An 18,863-nucleotide genomic window follows, 5' to 3' on the forward strand; every position below is an offset into this window, starting at 1 on the left:
TTTTTTTTGTGAGGCAATTGGAGTTAAGTGACTTGCCCAGAGTCACACAGCTAGGAAATATGTGTCTGAGGCCGGATTTGAACTCAGGTCCTCCTGACTCCAGGTCCGGTGCTCTATCTACTGCGTGACCTAGCTGCCCCCAAATAGTTCTTTTCTTCAGTGAATTTTTGTGTTTCTTTTACCATTGGGCCAATTGTTTGGTTTGTTTTTTTTTCCGCCTTGTTTTTAGTGAGACAATGGGGTTAAGTGACTTGCTCAAAGTTACGCAGCTAGTAAGTGTCACATGTCTGAGGCTAGATTTGAACTCAGGACCTCCTGACTCCAAGGCTAGAGCTCTATCCACTGTGCCACCTAGCTGCTCTTGATTGCTTTTTAAGGTGTTATTTTCTTCAGTATTTTTGGTGCCTCTTTTACCAAGGTGTTAACTATCTTTTAATAATTTTCTTTCATCACTCTCATTTCTTTTCCCAATTTTTCCTCACTTTCTTTAACTCTTCCAGTAATTCTTATTGGGCTTGGGTCCAGTTAGCATTTTTCTTTGATGCTTTGTTTGCAGCTGTTTCCACTTTGTTATCTTCTTCTGAGTTTATGTCTTGGTTGCCTTCTCTGCTGCCAGAGTACCTTTTTATAGTCAAATTATTTTTGTTGTTGTTTGCTCGTTTTTCTAGCTGATTTCTTGTCTTTGAACTTTGTTAAAAGTTGGACTTTGTTCACCTTAGGAGGGGGAGACACTTCTCAGGCTTTTTTGTGTGGCTTTTTTCAGAGCTAGTTCTGGGGGTCTGCAAGTTTTTGGTGCTTCCTAGGTGGTGTCATCCTGATCCATACTGTGGTCTCTACCCAAGAAGGGCCCCTCTGGTCCCCTGCAGCCAAAAAGGAAATGTAGTTAGTTAGTTTGTAGGTTGATTACTTAGTTGGGAAATCCCTGAGGGTTAGTTATTCTTTTTTTTTTTTTTTTTGGTGAGGCAGTCGGGGTTAAGTGACTTGCACAAGGTCACTCAGCTAGTAAGTGTCAAGTGTTTGGTCTGAGGCCGGATTTGAACTCAGGTCCTCCTGACTTCAGGGCCTGTGCCCTATCCACCGCGCCACCTAGCTGCCCCTTAAAATATTCTAACCAATGTGACAAAGAGAAAGATAGAGGATTTTTTTTTTTTTTTTTAGTTTTTAGGCAATTGGGGTTAAGTGACTTGCCCAGGGTCACACAGCTAGTAAGTGGCAAGTGTTTGGTCTGAGGCTGGTCTCAGGTCCTCCTCACTTCAGGGCCAGTGCTTTATCCACTGAGCCACCTAGCTGCCCCAAGGGTTAGTTATTCTTGAACCTCTCCTAATACCTCATACTGCACTGGACATAATGAATGTTTCAGAAATATTTATTGAATAAATTCAAACTTGATCCAGTAAAAGATGTATGGAAGTAGCTAAGTCTTAAATAGTTCAGGTCATTGAGACATTATAGGAACCAGAACTGACAAATTAACCCAAAAATCTTTGAAAGAAACTTGACTACCCAGAAAGCAAAAAAAAAAAAAAAGAAAAAAGTAAGCATTTATTTGAAATGAATATAGTTACTAACAAGGATAGGATAATAAAATGCTATATAATCAACCTTTTAACAGCCATTTAAAACATTTTTTTTTTGAGTTCCAAATTTTCTCCCTCTCTCCCTGCCTCCTTCCCTGAGATGGTAAGCAGTTTGATATAGGTTATACGCGTGCAATCATGTAAGACTTATTTACAACTATATAATCATCCATTTTTAAGAATTTATGTAGAAATACCTGTGGTTTGATTGCAGAATCCTCCATAAGTACTTATGTAGCTGATGGTGTTTGCTTGCATTGTATAGATACGGAAATTGAAGCATAGATGTGGAGAATCAATTCATGTTAAAATTAAGATGGAAGTGAGGACAGTTCGAATTATATTACTGGTGCATTCTGTGCCTATAAAAGCATGATTTATGCACTGATGATCCTGACAATTTCATAATTTAATTTAGTTATCAGACACTAAAAAATCTAACATTGAAGATTCTCCAAAGAGTGAACAAATTTTTAAAATAAGTTTACTGCTTAAACTTTATTTAACTATTGGAATGTGAAAGGAATAGCTTATGGCAATTTATAAATATTCCAACTAAGCTTCTATGTCATCTCAGTGTTTCTGACTATGACAGAGTGAGTAAATGGACTTTACTTGGCTATTTGTAGTGAAAATTTGACTGGCACATAGAAATAACTTGTGAACATTGCATACAATGTCAGACTTGTTTAATATGCTGGTTAGTTTTGCTAACCTACCCTTTTTTTTCCCCTTTTTTTCTTCTTTGTTATAAGGGTTAAATGGCTCTTTGGATAGGGGATAGGGGAAGACTATGTTTAGCAAGGAAGATAATGTAAACACGAAGTATCATTATAAAGTAACAAGCATGTGCTGAAAAAAAAAATTGGTCTATTTTAATAAGCTTCTTTCTCAGTTGAGAGAGTGTATTTCTTTAGTTGACCCTTCCTTTAAGCAATAGCTAATTATTATTTTCCCTATCTGAGTCATACTCATTTTCTGTTTCTGCTCTTTGTATAAGGTTTGGCATAGAGATGGTACCCCTAGTTCAGAATGAGCAGGAGGTGTTGGATTTGGACGAGGAACCTGACCTGTCCAGTTTAGAAGGTTTCCAGTGGGAAGGTATTTCCATTGCTACATCACCTGCATTGGCAAGGAAACGCAGTCTTTCTGAGAGCAGTGTGATCTTGGACAGGACTCCTTCCATGTACAGCTTCTTCACTGAGCAGGCTACAGGAAAGGAGAATGAGCCCCAGCAGATTGTTCCACCCAGTAACTCTTTGCAGACAGTCCAAGGTCAGAAAGCAAACGTGAACCTAAAGCAGGACATGATGCCCCTGGCTTCCTCCTCGAGGACAGGTGAAAGGGTTGAAAGTGTTGCGACCCGAAGGCGGCATAGTGCCCAGTTACCTCCTGACCGAATGATATCCTTGGTGCGTTCTGCCAGACAAGAAGAACTGAACAGGCAGGAGAGCTCAACACCCCTTTCTGAGAACCAGAACACTCAGGAAAGTAATGGAGAAGGAAACTCGTTATCTTCTAATGCCTCCTCGGGCCTTGGCATCTCTAGTTTGGTAGATGCTGCTACAGACAGCAGCTGCACCTCTGGCGCAGAGCAGAACGATGGCCAGGGCCTCCGGAAGAAGCGCCGGGCAACTGGAGTAAGTATGAGGAGGCGTAGTGCTTTTTGGGCTGAGCCGTCATGGCTGCTTCACTGGTCTTGGTGCAGCCCCAGGTGGGGCGGGGAGCATGCAGGAGGAGTGGGGTGGGGGGAAGGTGAGTGGAGGTTATTTAGGCTGGGGATGGGATGATCTTGAGGGGTTTTTTTGTTTATTTTTTCATTGTCCTAGGTGTTTTTTTTATTTTAACCATTGTTTAATTCTGCCAGGTGATACGTGATCTAATAGGAAGTCATCTTTGAAATGACTGAGCTAGCAATTATTAATGTTTGAATATACCTGCAGTTGTGACTTGACATGCTTTCATCAATGTACTCTGTTAGGATGGTGTAGGAAAGTAGCTTAGATTTAGATGTGGGAGGCATGTGTGATTGGTTGGCCCAGTGTTTCTTTACTAGTACAGAGTGTTTTCTTTTGTAATGGTTATAGTTCTATTAATTGATAAGCACACAGCCAGTATAACCTTGGAGATATCGTTAGAGCTGTGTACTCTTATTCTGTCTTTCCTCTTCTCTTTCCGGCCCTGGCCCAATTCAAAATTCACTTCGTTGTTACTGTTTTTGTTCCTTTGACAGTTCTTTCTCCCAAAAGGAAGAGCTAAGAGTAGGAAGACAGAGTTGGATGTCATAAAGAACTCTAGCACTGAGATTGGTTCTTTGGGGGTAAACCAGAGGATGGAATTTTGCCTCTAATCCCACATGGAATCCCTCGCTTCCTCTCCGCTTTCCTTGTCCATGGTGAGAAAGTGCAGCAATGATGGCAGCTCTCAAGAGTGAAGGATCTTGTGGTATTGTAGAATATTGAGCCTGGAAGGTACTAACACATGAAATGGAGACCCAGAGACATGCAGTGACTTAGCCTGAGGTCAGAAGGCTAGTAATTGGCAGAGCCAGATCTTGAATCCTAATCCTTAGTCTCAGGTTTTAGGTGCTTTCTATGCTGCTTCTGAGGAACCATGCTTTATACTTTTTTTGTGGCTATATTAGGTGCTTGATTGTTGGATTGAAAAGCAACTTTAGTAGCTTGAGAGAGGTATTAGAGGGGTTTCTCCTTTGATTTGCTGGGTGTAAACTTTTGTACAGCTGATTCTTTCTCATGGAAATTATAAAAGGTAGGCATTCCTTTAGGCCTGTAGGGGTAGTGGCAGCATGTCTTTTATGCGTGGTTGTGTCCAGCACTTAGCACAGTGCCTGGCACATAGGTGTTTAATAATACTTGTGAATTTATGTTTCAAGGGTTAAGCTGTAAATCAGCTTTATGTAATTGGGTTGTGTTGGAGATGGTCACTATTAAGATAATAAATACCATGTTTAGGGGCAGCTAGGTGGTGCAGTGGATAGAGCACTGGCCCTAAAGTCAGGAGGACCTGAGTTCAAATCCGGCCTCAGACCAAACACTTGACACATACTAGCTGTGTGACCTTGGGCAAGTCACTTAACTCCAATTGCCTACCAAAAAAAAATACCATGTTTAGATGACTTAGGAAATCTAAGCTTACAGATACCTTGGATTCTAGGCCTTGACAAATCCTGGAATGACACAGTTCCATTGTAGTCCCTACTGTTATCATTGTAGTCTTATTAGGATTTATTGAAATGTTCATTTGTTCTTTTTCTGATAAATTATTTTCATGCTTTACTATAATAATTTATTAGTTTGTACCACTAGATGGTGATATTTGGTCCTTACAGCAGTGAGGACCTGATTTGGGTCTTTGTTTAATGTTCACCTAGTGTATGCCCTTTGAGGTGTCATGTGCACTAGTCCAGGTTGAGGTAGATATCCTTGATTTTATTAATCAGCATTTGGTCTGAAGCTGGGGAAGATGGATAGGACTTGATCCTGTACTCCCCTACTTAAGTAACTTCAGGGCTTTTGTATCCCCTCTGGGATAAAATACAAACTCTGTCCCCTAGCATTTAAAATTCTTCTTAGGCTGCCTTTCATATTATTCCCTTTTATGCTCACAGTGTTCCCATCAAACTGGTCTGCTTGCTATTTCTTGAGGTGGGCATACTCTCACCCAACTTTCTGCTTGTGAGGGGGTTGTCCTGCCTTCCTGCTTCTGATCATCTTCGTCTTCCTTCACTTTTGCCTCTTAGAATCCTTAGTTTCTTTCAAGACTCAGTTCAGGTGCCGCCTCCTTCTAGGAAGCCTTTCTTGACCCTTTAGTCAGTTGTTAGTTCTCCCCCTCCCCCCCTTCCCTCCTTCCCTCTCCTCCCCTCCCCCCCAACCCCCATCTCCTCTTATATTGTATTTACTTATACAAATAAGTCATTCATTCAGTAAAGTAAAAGGTCTTTCAGGACAGTGATAGGTTGTTTTTCATTTTGGTCTTTGTATCTCCTGGGACAATGTCTTATACTCATCTTGGATTGCAATTATATGAGCCAGAGGTACCTGGCGAGATATACTCAAGTTCTCTTTGAGCTTTTCCAGGGGTTATTTTGTACATACTAATATAGCTCCTTATGTCAACTCTGTGATTCTATTTAGTATCAATTTAAGATTGAGAGCCCAGATGGTAGCTTGCTTTTTTTATCTGTGTCTCATTGTACTTTTCTCCATCCCACCAACTCCCAACCATCATCTGCCACCTCCGCTCCAGCCTTGGTTTTTCTTTTTTTGAAAACTGAAAATTCATATCACTGTCTTGATTCAGATTCAGAGCAAATTTATCAAGCCCTTCCCTACTTGTAAATTTAATATTTATCAAGAAAGAAAGTAGTTCCTATTTGATAGTATATTCCTTTAGTTTGAATGCTGTTTTATATTTAATTCAGCAAATATGTATTAAGCACCTATTGGGTATAAAATTGTGCTCATCAGTATACAATTGCATAGCTTCCTTTTCATATTACTTTAGCCTCAATCCTCCCTCCTTATTGTGAAGTGGCATTTACATATTAAATACTACTAATTCAATTCATATTTGTATTTTCACTCTGACAGGATGGATCTTCACCTGAGCTTCCAAGTCTGGAACGAAAGAATAAAAGAAGGAAAATTAAAGGCAAAAAAGGTACGATTTCATAATCTTGAGGAAAGATAGGGATTGAGTTTGTTATTTGATTTCTGTCTCTTGAGAGAGATAATAAATTTAAGTAGAGATATAATAAATTAAATAAAAATTATACTTTTTTTTTTTTAAAACGAAGATTTTAGTTTTCTCTTTCCATCTGGGTGAGGGGTGTGGAAGGAATGGATAAAATTGCCAAAAAATAAAAAACAAAGAATAGAAGGAAGAAGGAAGACCAGAAGAAATTAATAATAAGCTGGATGACATTGGAGGTTACTTGTTGAATTATATACTTAGAAAGGAAAGCAAGGTGTACATAATAGAGATTCACAGTTTAATGTAGAAACCTTTTTTTGTGTTCTGTGTATGAAAGTACTCATTTTATTTGGTGTAGTGTTTGAAAGAAAAAATTTTTAAAAATTATACAAAGCAAATTTTTTTTCAGCTGTTTGAACTTTATTGAGGAATTACTATTTTGTGTAGGAACTTTGAGAATATTTAGCTACAACTTCAGAAATAATTTGGGGGTAATGAGGGTGAGGAAAATTAATTTGGTCATTATTTTCACATGATCATTTTACTCTTGTGAGTTAACTGCTGAAAAAAATCAAATAGTTGAGAACTTTCTATGTTGACCCAAGGACAGAAGATAAGTATCATTAACAATTTAACAAATAGAAAATTCATAGCTCAGTGGTGGTGTAGTTTATGTAAATAGAAATGAGTGGCTTACTTCTCCCTTTCTCATTAGAAGAAATATGAAGGAAAAATCTTTCCTAATAGCATTGCCTGGCACCTTGACTTGCACTGAACCCAGGGATCCTTTCAAGTTCTTAATAAATTAAGGGAATAGCGGAATTCAAACAAGAATAAATTACATGTTGTAAATGAGTCCACTAAAACATACAGGATCCCTACAGGCCATATATTGACTTAGAATGCCACATATTAACATTATTTATGTCCTATGGTATTTTCATTTTGTTAGATATTTCCCAGTTACATTTTGATATCCTTCTAGCTTCACTCAGGAGTGTTGTTGGTCACATGTGGGCCTCAGGAGGTGTGTTTGGCACTTACGATCTAATAGAAAATTTCATGGATCTCGGAAGTTTTAGAATAATTTTGAATTAATTTGTCATTACTTATTATCAAGAAACATTAAGAAAAATGGTCTAATGTTGGCCATCCTATCTTCAGAATCCATGAATTCATCATTTTTGACCCTCCATCAATGAAAGTTGTGACATTTCCATGTATTAGCAGACAATCTTCAAAATTTCTGTGTATTCTGCCGTTACACAACTCTTCTTTCATTTCCAGACATGCTGTATTTATAGAATTTTTCATCATTTTTCTGTTTTAGTTATTTATTCTTTTTTTCCTCTTTTTTAATTTATTTTGATTTATCAATAATCACTTCCATATGCTTTTGAGTTTAAAATTTTTCTCCCCCTTCCTCCCCACCACCCTCCCCAAGACAGCGCACAGTTTGTTATAGGCTATACATTTACATTTCATATTAAACATTTTCACGTTAGTGATGTTGTAAGTAAAAATTAAAACCAATAGGAGGAACCATCAGAAAGAGGAAACAAAACTCAACATAAGAGAAAAAAAAATAGCAATTCAACTTCCATAGTTCTTTCTTTGGATGTGGATAGCATTTTCCATCACAAGGCCTCTGGAGATGTCTTAGATCCTTGTATTGCCGGGAGGGGTTAAATTGATCAATATTAGTCATCACCCAACTTGGCTGTTAATGTGTACCACGTTCTCTTAGTTCTGCTCACTTCACTCAGCATCAAACCATACAAGTCTTTCCAGGTTTTTCTAAAGTCAGCCTGTTCATCATTTCTTACAGCACAATAGTATTCCATCACATTCATATACCACAGCTTGCTCAGCCATTCCCTAATTGATGGGCATCCTCTCAATTTCCAATTCTTTGACACCACAGAAAGAGCTGCTATGAATATTTTTGTACATGTGGGTCCTTTTCCCATAGACATTTATTCTTTAGCTTCTTTGGTTGATAAATATCCCAGGACACATGTGACTTTGCCCTCTTCTGAGCTGCAAATTTTTGAGCTTTTCTGATATGAGATAGTTTCTTCATCAGTCCTTTCGGCTTGTGGCTCATCAGTGCATTGATCAGAATTCTCAAGTGTTTCAAAGTTATTTTTCTTCATCATATTGTTGGCATTGTATAAATTGTTTCCCTGGTTCTCACTTCACTCTGAATCAGTTTTCAACTTTCACGTTCTGTGATTCAGTGAATTATCATAGACTCTTGTGTAGAGTATCTTGTTCCATAGAGTTGAAAGTAGGCAGAATAGCAGACGCAAAATCTATATAAAGCAAAATTGTGGAGATTTGATTGTCTTTGGTTATTCATTCTCTTGATTATAAGTCCTATTGAAATGTAGCAAAACGAAAAAATTACCCATGTTTTTACTATTGTGTTCAATCACACTTTTAGAAGAAATAGTAGAAACTTCTTGATTTATGTTGTAAGAGTTATTGTTAAAGTTAATGTACTTTTGTGATGTAATTGTAGCTTTATGGTTTCTTCAATGCTGAAAGTTTTGAGATTTGATACACAGTAGAACACTTAAGTAAAATCCAAATCCAGATCTATTTTGTGCATAACTTTTCCACCTCAGATCCATTGCAGTCTTTCTCTAGCATTTTTCTCTATATTGTGATGCCTCTTGGTAGACTTATTATTAAGTGTCATGTAAGGGGTGAGAAGTTATGTCTCTTTGGTGTTTAGTAGTGACACTCGTTTGTAGAGAACCTCCTATGAGGAAATGCGCTGTGCTAGTGGAGATATTCTGCTCTTCTGCAACTGACTCTTAGAGTCTTGCATGGGACATCAAAATATTAAGTGACTTGCTTCAGGATCATGCAGCCATTTATTTATCAGAAGAGAAGGGACTTCAACCCAGGTTCTGTCTTTAAGGCTTGCCTCTCTCCCTGTAATATCATGCTACTTCTAAGTAATATTTCTGAATACTTTAAGGTTTGCATATATCATCTGAGCTTCAGAACAGATGAGGAAACAGGGTCAGAGAGGCAGATGTCGTGATTGCAAAGGAAGTGTGAGGCAGGATTTTTGAGCCCAGTTCTTCTTGACTTTGAGGTCAGCACTTGATCAACTCTATCATGCTGCTTTTTCCTATGATACAGGCATTCCTTTGGTATTACCTTCTAGGATGTGCTTCTACCTTGTTCTCGTCCCTTTCTAGTAGGCAATAGCCAGTGCAGGTTAATGCTGACCGGTGTATGAGAGGTTGATTTACTTTTTGAAGCTAGTCTAGCTAAACAAGTGATTTTTCACTGTTCACTAATTAAAAGTTTTCATAGTTATAGCCATTCATTAAAATATAACCTATAAACTATCATTTCATTCTTTTAGGTAAAAGTTGGGATACTTTAGTACCTTTACTTTATAAAGATATCACTAACCTATTTAGCAGAGAGAATTTAAGCAAGTACGGTAATTTTTGTGAAAAAAGGGGTTTTATGAAAAACTTATTGAATCATCATTTAAAATGTCCTATGGCAAAGAGGGGGCAGTGTAAGATAACAGGGAGGGATTTACAAAGTAAATAGTGCTTTGCTTATTCTACTTATTCATCTAGGTGGTTGTGAGGAAAATGCTTCATAAACCTTAAATCTCTCTCTGTCTCTCTCTCTCTCTCTGTCTCTCTCTCTCTGTCTCTTTCTCTCACACACACACACACACACACACACACACATACACGCACAATTAAGAGTATCTCTAAATAGCATAAAACTTTTCTAAATGAAAGTGAAATTATTGAAGTATTTGTATTATTTAAAATGATATATTCTAAAATATATCTTATTAGTGTGCTTTGATATTATAAACACTTTTCATTATTTCCAAAATAATAATTTTTTTAAAGTGGGCAAATAATGGAATACTAAATAGTTGCTATTATAACTGTAATTATTCTTTTAGGGAATTAAAATTGTAGAAATGTTTCTTTGATGAAATTAAACAGATCCACAGTTTTTTAAGTGTATTGCCCTTATTAAGTTCTTTAACATAATGTAAGCTTACTTAGTCTATGTCATTCCAAATACTGTTGAATACTATTAAATGGTTTTATTTTGGACGTTTTTATCCTCTAAAATGATGAAAATCATGTGTAATTGTTTGCTATAGATTACTTTTGAATTTTCTTAGTTGCCTTAATTATGGAGGAAGTTAACATTTATAAATATAAATTTTTCTTTCTTCCTTATTTGTAACTCACATTATTTTAATTCAGTAGGAAGTGCAAACCTGTTTGGATCATCACTTGTCATAGATTATGTCTATAACAATGTCCTAACTAGATTAGAAGCTTTCTTGAGCTCCTGTGTATATATAGTCTTTCAACCACTTGGGCTAGGTGGTATGTGTATATATACATGTACTATTAAAGATGGTATTAGAGTATTAAGCTTTGGGAGAGTTAATAAAACTTGTATTATTTTTTGAAAGAACTATATTAAGTAATGAGAAACATGGTTTGATAGAAATGTATTTGTTATATTCAGAGTGCTCACATGCATATTTTAGGAGTAAGATGTTTTGTATGATGTCAGATTTTGAAAGCCCTTGGATTATCATCCAGATGGCCAAAACCATTTGCTTTTATATTTTGTAGAAAACTTTCACAACACAAAACTTAACCGCTTTAAGAAACAAAAAAGCAGGAGTGTAATGGTATGACTTAAAGCAAGAAATCCTATCTCCTGAGTTTATAGTTTCTGGCTTAGGTAACTGTGGGAGCACATAGCTTGTGAAATACATTCAGTGTCCAGTGAGAGAACCAAGGGAGAAAATATGCATTTGTTCCATCATGAAATACATATTTAATGGCTGCCAAATAGCTGTGTGAAATGAAAGCTTCCTTTGCTAAAGTGGGCTTGATCTTCTGTTGGCAGAACGTTCTCAGGTTGACCAACTGCTGAATATTTCTCTAAGGGAGGAGGAGTTGAGTAAATCCCTGCAGTGTATGGATAATAACCTTCTGCAGGCCCGGGCAGCCCTGCAGGCAGCATATGTGGAAGTTCAGAGGCTACTTGTGCTGAAACAACAGGTAATTGAATGGAATCTTTATGTCTGGTTGGAAATAGTTATTTGTGTTGAACTTCAAAGGACAAAATCCTTCTCTCTTCTTAGATAACTATGGAGATGAGCGCCCTAAGGACCCACAGAATACAGATTCTACAAGGATTACAAGGTACCAAGAAGATCTTATGGACTTTGCTTTGCATACAGACATATTTGAAATGTTGTAAGCAACAAGGTATCATCATAGAGAGAAGATATTTAGATTTCTTAAAGGAATTCAAGAACCCTGAACTTTATTCAAGTTCTGACTTGAGTCCTTTGGATGAGTCTTTATATGAGTCATCTTTAGATGAGTCATTAACTTGCCTGAGCCTTGATTTTGAGGTATAAATGGACACAAAACCTGCCTTGTCTGCCACATAGGAGTGAGAAATATTAGTCATTCATAGAAGAGTTATTAAGGGGCTTTAGAATTTATAATGCCCTATACAGTTATAAATCTTAATTCTTGACTTCTTTTTTCTTTGGTTTAGAATTTATTGGTTTCGGATGAATAATACACATATGTACATTTGTTTTCATTTCCACAGAAACTTATGAACCTCCTGAGCGGACAGAACAGGTTCCCTGCAGTCCTTCCCGTGAGCGAAAGTGCAGATCCCAGACAGCTGCTGATCCCCCTCCTCTGCCTAGTCCCTTTTTTCCTTTTTTTTTGGAGACTCCCCCTTCCCATATATCACCATCTGCCCCTGGAGTGCCACTTCGAGTGTGCACACCACCTGCTTTTCAGGCTCCTGGGAGTATCACATGCCCAGCTCCAGACTCATCAGTGCAGATTAAACAAGAGCCCATGTCTCCTGAGCAAGAAAATGTGAATGCTGTGCTACAGGATTCTGCCTGCAGTGCTTCTGAGGAATTGCTGCAAACCAATAGTATGTCAGTCAGCTTTCTTCTACGTTAAGGATAGGTAATCTTAAGGAAGGGAAATAGGGCAAAATGTCAGCTAGTGTAATTACGTCTGATTGGCTGACTGTTACAAGTTATTCAGTAATACTGTATTACATGCCTCTTAAGATGAAGAGTATTATGACTTCTTTTAGTTTGTTTTTCTCTTTAAGGTTTGTTGGACAGATCTGGCCATAGGGCTTTAGGTCTTTATGTAAGTTGCTATAATTTTTAATTACAGTTCCTTACCACTTTTTAAAAAACCATTTACTAAAATCAATAAAGAATTGATTATTTGCTTTTTTGTTATGCTTGTTAAGATGAGAGTCACTCAAGTTATTTGAAAACTATCTGTCCCTATTATTATAATTATTAATATCAATTAAGTGTAAGTCTTAGGCAAAATGTTAAAGCTTGGATGATGTGAAAACCCTTGATTTAGGGTATAATATCAGTGTGTTGCCTTTCATCAGCATGTGTCATAGGAGAGCCAGAATTTGGAAAATAAGACTAATTACAATGAAATTCCTCAGTCTGCAACCACTTTTTTTTTTTTTTTTTTTTTTTTTTCTTTTTGGCCTTGACCAGCCAAAAAGTAACTCCTACCAACTATGGTCCCCTGCAGAAGTTAATAAGATTACCTAACAGTAGGCTTCTTAGGGGTTTTCTGAAGGTCAGGCTGAGCTAGGAGTTCCTGAATGAATGATGGAAAGACTTAAGACCAAGAGTGAGAAGAATGACGTCTGTATAAAGGAGAGTTTTAGAAGCTGAGTTCATATAGGGGATACATATGTTAAAAATCACAACTTTTCTTTGATGATATATTGTAAAAATATTAATAAAAGGGATTATAGACTTTATATTGTGACCGTTAACTGGGCCTCATACTAATACCTGATTTGCTTATGAACTTGCTCTTTATATACACAACAATAGAACCAATTAGAGAGTTATATCCACAAGACATTCTTAATTATTGACATAATCTTAGAATTTATATATCTACATACACACCTGAAGTTACATGCTTATTTTAATCCCTCAGTACTGATAGTTATCTAAGTAATGTTCTAAATAAATCTATTCACTTTGGTCTCTGGAGTATGATCCACTAGTTTTACCAGGTGTGATTTGGTTTAGACATTTCAGCACAACCTAGATTTTATTTTCAGCCCTGAAACCTGCTAAGTTATCTATAGGAAATGATAAAGCTCCCTTCAGTCAAACTATACCAGTTCGTTGACTTTAGTGTTGATTTACCCCTAACTTGTAATCCAAGATGGAGAATTCCTAATTTACTTTTCCAGAATTCAAGGGGGCCAACAAAAAAATATTTTAGAAAAATAGCACCACCCATGCCTGTAGAATTATCCATGTGACTATCATAGTTTGCAATCTGCATAGCAATTCTCTGAATTCAGTAGTCTTTCCCAAGTAAAAGCAGTATGAATTCTTAGCCATCAAGGGTATAATTTCAGGTTTGGGTTGTTGTTTTTTTTTTCCCCAGAGATATCACATTTAGTACATCAGCATTCCCCAGCAAGTTATCTTCCTATATATCAGAATCCACATATTTTGGGATAGCCGGGAGGTGCAGGGATAGAGTATAGGCTCTGGAGTCAGGAGGACCTGAGTTCAAATCTGGCCGCAGACGGTTGACACTTGTTAGTTGTATGACCCTGGGCAAGTCACTTAACCCTGATTGCCTCACAAAAAACCTAACAGAATCCATGTATTTTATATGGGTTGGCTATTCGGTACTTCCATTAGCCAATTTTGCATTCTCTAGTGACTGTATCCAGAAACCATCTCGGAAAGATCACGATCAATGATAGTTCATAGTAACAATGATGATGATGATAATAATAATAATAATAAAATTGGTGATTTTATTTAAACAAATGAAATCCTACAAAATTGTATATTTACAATTAAAATCAGTCTGGCTTTTTCCAAGTCTTTGCCAGTCTAGTTCAAGCTGTGACATTGAACTCTTCTATCATTAGGCAGTAACCTTCCCTGCTTCCTGGCAGAAAGTTCATCATTTTGGAGAATTAATTTTTCCCTCTGAAACATCCTTGCATCTGGGCAAAATTCATAACCTTGCTATTTGGGTTTTTCCAGTCTCCAAATTGTTGCTGAAGATAATTTCCTCTTAAAGACCAGTTCTATACAATGTTTTGCTGGTTATATAACCCTAATTTATACATGTTTTCTCATTCTAGTATGCGGATTGCTTTTTTCATTTTTATTTATTGTGTAATACATTGTTTCTTTTCTTCTAGATGCCCCCATCCTCATTATAGTGTTACTAACCCTGTGTGTATTCTTTTTTGAGCAAGGTTGCCCGTTTTGGAATTAGACAATTTGCTTTATACTTTTGGACCTGATTATCTCTTCTATACTTTACCAAGCCCCAGTAGGAGCCAAAACTTTCTTTTTCCCAATTATTTTTACTTATTTTGTTAAATATTTCTCAACTATAGGTAAAACTTTTTTAATAATCTTTTTTGTTTAATTTGAGTTCCAAGTTATCTCCCTCTCTTGCCTCTCCCCCCTTTTTGAGAAGGCAATCAATTTGATTTTAATTGTACATATGAAGTCATGCAAAACATTTCCATATTAGCCATGTTGCCAAAGAAGACACAAAATAAAACAATAAAAATGTTTTAAAAAGTGTACTTTCATTAATTCTCTCTCTGGATGCAGATGGCATTTTTCAGCATGTGTCCTTTGGAATTGTCTTGGATTATATTCTTGATCAGAGTAGCTAAGTCTTCACAAGTTGATCATCCTTACAATATTGCTGTGTATAATGTTCTCCTGATTATGCTCACTTCACTTTGCATGAATTCATGTAAATCTCCCCAGGTTTTTCTGAAACTCTTCTGCTCATCACTTCTTATAGCACAATAGTATTCCATCACAACCATGTGCCGTTCACACTTGTTTAGACATTCATCAATTGATAGGCACCCCCTTGATTTCTAATTCTTTGTCTCCACAAAAACTGCTATACATATTTTTGTACATATAGATCTTTTCCCTTTTCATTGATTTCTTTGAGATACAGACCTAGTAATGGTATTGCTGGGTTAAAGGGTATACACAGTTTTATAGTCCTTTTGGCTTAGTTCCACATTGTTCTCCAGAATGGTTGGACTAGTTCACAACTCCACCAGCAATGCTTTAGCATCCCAGTTATTCCACATCCCCTCTAGCATTTGTCGTTCTTCGTTTCTGTGATGCTGGCCAATCTAATAGATGTAAGGTCATATCTCAAGACTTGTTTTAATTTGTATTTCTCTAATCAGTAGTGATTTAGAGTATTTTTTTATGACTATTGGTAGCTTTGATTTATTCTGAAAATTTCCTTTTCATTTCCTTTGACCAGTTATCAACTGGAAAATGCCTTTCATTTTTATATATTTGGTTCAGTTCTACATATATATTCCAATATATTTGAGAAATGAGTCCTTTATCAGAGATACTTGCTGTAAAATTTTTCTCCAGTTTCCTGTTTTATTTCTAATTTGGCTTCATTGTTTTGTTTGTACAAAGGCTTTTTAATTTCATGTAATCAAAATAATCTATTTTATTCCCCATAATCCCCCCATCTCCTTTTTGAACATAAACTCTTTCCTTACCCATAGTTCTGAGAGGTAAATTATCCCATTGTCTCCTAATTTACTAATGATTTCCTCCTTTATGTCCAAGTCATTTATCCATTTTGATCTTGTCTTGATACATGGTGTGAGATGTTGGTCTAAGCCTACTTCTGTTTTTTCTCTAAGCCTACTTTTTGCTAAACTGCTTTCCAATTTTTCCAGCAATTTTTGTCAGATGTTGAGTTCTTACCCCAAAAGCTTGGATCTTTTGGTTTATCAAATACTAGATTACTGTGGTCACTTACAACTTTGTGTTGTGTCCCTAAACCATTCCACTGATCCACCACTCTTTCTTAACTAGTGCCAGATTGTTTTGATGATTAATTGTTTTGTCATATACTTCAAAATCTGGAACTGCTAGGCTGCCTTCCTTAACATTTTTTTTCATTGATTCCTTTGATGTTCTTGACCTTTTGTTCTTTCAGATGAATTTTGTTAATATTTTATCTAGCTCTATAAAATAATTCTTTGATAGTTACATTGGTATGACACTGAATGAATAAGTAAATTAACTTAGGTAGAATTGTCATTTTTATAATATTGGCTCAGCCTATTCATGAGCAATTATATTTTTCCAGTGGTTTAGATCTGCCCTTATTTATCGTGAAAAGTATTTTGAAATTGTGTTCCTATAGTCTTTGGGTTTGTCTTGCAGGTAGACTCCCAAGTACTTTGTATTGTCTACAGTTATTTTAAATGGAATTTCTCTTCCTGTCTCTTTCTGCTGGGTTTTATTGGTGTGGTATATTGAAATAATGATTTGTGTGAATTTATTTTATGTCCTTCAACTTTGCTGAAGTTAATTGTTTCAGCTAATGTTTTAGTTGGTTCTGTCTGCGAAGAGTGTTAGCTTGTATCCTCATTGCCTGTTTTTATTCCTTCGGTTTCTTTTTCTTGCCTTATTTCTATAGCTAGCATGTCTAGTACAGCATTGAATAACACTGATGATGATAGACATCCTTGATTGACTCCTGATCTTGTTAGAGGCTTTGTGTTTATCCCCTGTTATCGATGATGCTTGCTTTTGGTTTTAGATAGATGCTACTTATTTAAAGAAAGTCTCCGTTTATTCCTATGCTTTCTAGTGTTTTCAGTAGGAATGGGTGTTGGTTGTATTTTATCAAAGGCTTTTTCTGCATCTATTGATTTAATCATGTGATTTTTGTTATTGTTACTGATATGGTCAGTTATGCTGATGGTTTTCCCAACGTTGAACTAGCCCTACATTCCTGCTGTAAATCCCACTTGGTCATGGTATGTGGTCTTTGTCATATATTGCTATAATTTCCTTGCTAGTATTTTATTGAAAATGTTTGAGTTAGTTGAGTCAGAATTCTGTTCATTAGGGAAATTTGTTTATGGTTTTCTTTCTCTGTTTTTGCTCTCCTTGGTTTAGATATCAATACTATATGTCACAAAAGGAATTTGATAGGACTCCTTTACCTATTTTTTTTCCTAATATTTTATATAGTATTGGGATTAATTGTTCCTTTAAATGTTTGGTAGAATTTACTTGTGAATCCATGTAGTCCTGGTGTTTTTTTCTTAGACTTATTAGATTTCTTTGATGGCTTATTAAATTTCTTTTTCTAAGAGAGTCATTTAAATATTATATTTCCTCTTGTTAATCTGGACAGTTTATATTTTTGTAAACATTCATCTATTTCACTTAGATTGCCATACTTATTCGCATGGAATTGGGAAAATAACTCCTGATAACTACTTTAATTCATCTTCATTGGTAGTGAATAGTAATTTGTAATAGTAATTTGGCTTGTCTTTTAAAAAAAAATTAACTAATGATTTATGTATTAGTGGTTTTTTCATAAAACCAGCTCCTACTTTTATTTATTTGTTTAGTGGTTTTTTATACTTTCAGTTTTATTAATTCCTTCTTTAATTTTTCAGGATTTCCATTTTGGTATTTAATTGAGGATTTTTAATTTTTTTCTTTTTTTGTTTTTAGTTGCATGCTCAATTCATTGATCTACTCTTTTATTTATATACACATTTGTATATAGAGTTAAAATATCTCATAAGTTTTGGAATGTTGTCTCATGGTCATTCTCTTTAATGAAATTAATTGTTGTTTCTATGATTTGTTCTTTGACCCACTCATTCTTTAGGATTAGATTATTTCTAATTAGCTTTTAATCTATGCTTTGTTAGATGTAATTTTTATTGCATTATGATCTGAGAAGGGTGCATTTAATATTTCTGCTTTCCTAATTTTGGTTGTGAAATTTTTAATGCTGTAATACATGGTCACTTTTTGTGAAGTTGCTGTGTACAGTTGAGAAAAAAGCCTTTCTGTTCCCATTCACCTTTCTCCAGAAGTCCATTGTATATATCTGACTTTTCTAAGTTTCTATTCATCTACTTGACTTCTTTCTTAATTTATTTTATGATTAAATTTATCTAGGTCTGAGAGGAGAAAGTTGGTCCTTCCTAATTAATATAGTTTTACTTTCTGATAACTTCTGTAATTCATTTAAATTCTTCTTTAAGAGTTTGGATGCTATGCCATTGGATGCATATATGTTTAGTATTGATATTACTTCATTGTCTATGGTTCCTTTTAGCAGGATGTAGTTTCCCTTTTAATTAGGTCTGTTTTTGCTTTAGTTTTGTCTGAGCTAATGATTGCTATCCCAGCCTTTTTTACTTCGACTAAAGCATAATAGATTCTGCTCCAGCCCTTTGTTTTAACTCTGTGTGTGTCTCTGTTTCTTTTTTTTTCTCTTGTAAACAATATATGTTGGATTCTGGTTTCTAATCCATTTTGCTCTCCACTTCTGATTTTTGAATGAGTTCATCCCATTCACATTTACAGTTATGGTTACTAACTACATTTCCCTCCGTCTTATTTTCTTCTGTTTATCCTTATTGCTCTTTTTTTAT

General features: G+C 35.8%; 1 protein-coding gene across 2 annotated transcripts in view; it reads left to right on the plus strand.

Annotated features, from left to right (window-relative positions):
- ZNF106 (zinc finger protein 106) overlaps positions 1-18,863 on the plus strand; it is an 87,658-nt gene that overhangs the window by 31,738 nt on the left and 37,057 nt on the right. For both annotated transcript variants that reach the window (XM_027869940.1, XM_027869939.1), the window contains exons 6-10: positions 2,578-3,217; positions 6,188-6,257; positions 11,220-11,374; positions 11,458-11,518; positions 11,940-12,281. In XM_027869940.1, the coding sequence (XP_027725741.1) occupies positions 2,578-3,217; positions 6,188-6,257; positions 11,220-11,374; positions 11,458-11,518; positions 11,940-12,281 (1,268 nt within the window). The remainder of the gene's footprint in view (positions 1-2,577; positions 3,218-6,187; positions 6,258-11,219; positions 11,375-11,457; positions 11,519-11,939; positions 12,282-18,863) is intronic.

This window comes from Vombatus ursinus, unplaced genomic scaffold (assembly GCF_900497805.2).
Source record: "Vombatus ursinus unplaced genomic scaffold, bare-nosed wombat genome assembly UNPS02014794.1, whole genome shotgun sequence".
Lineage (NCBI taxonomy): Eukaryota > Metazoa > Chordata > Mammalia > Diprotodontia > Vombatidae > Vombatus > Vombatus ursinus.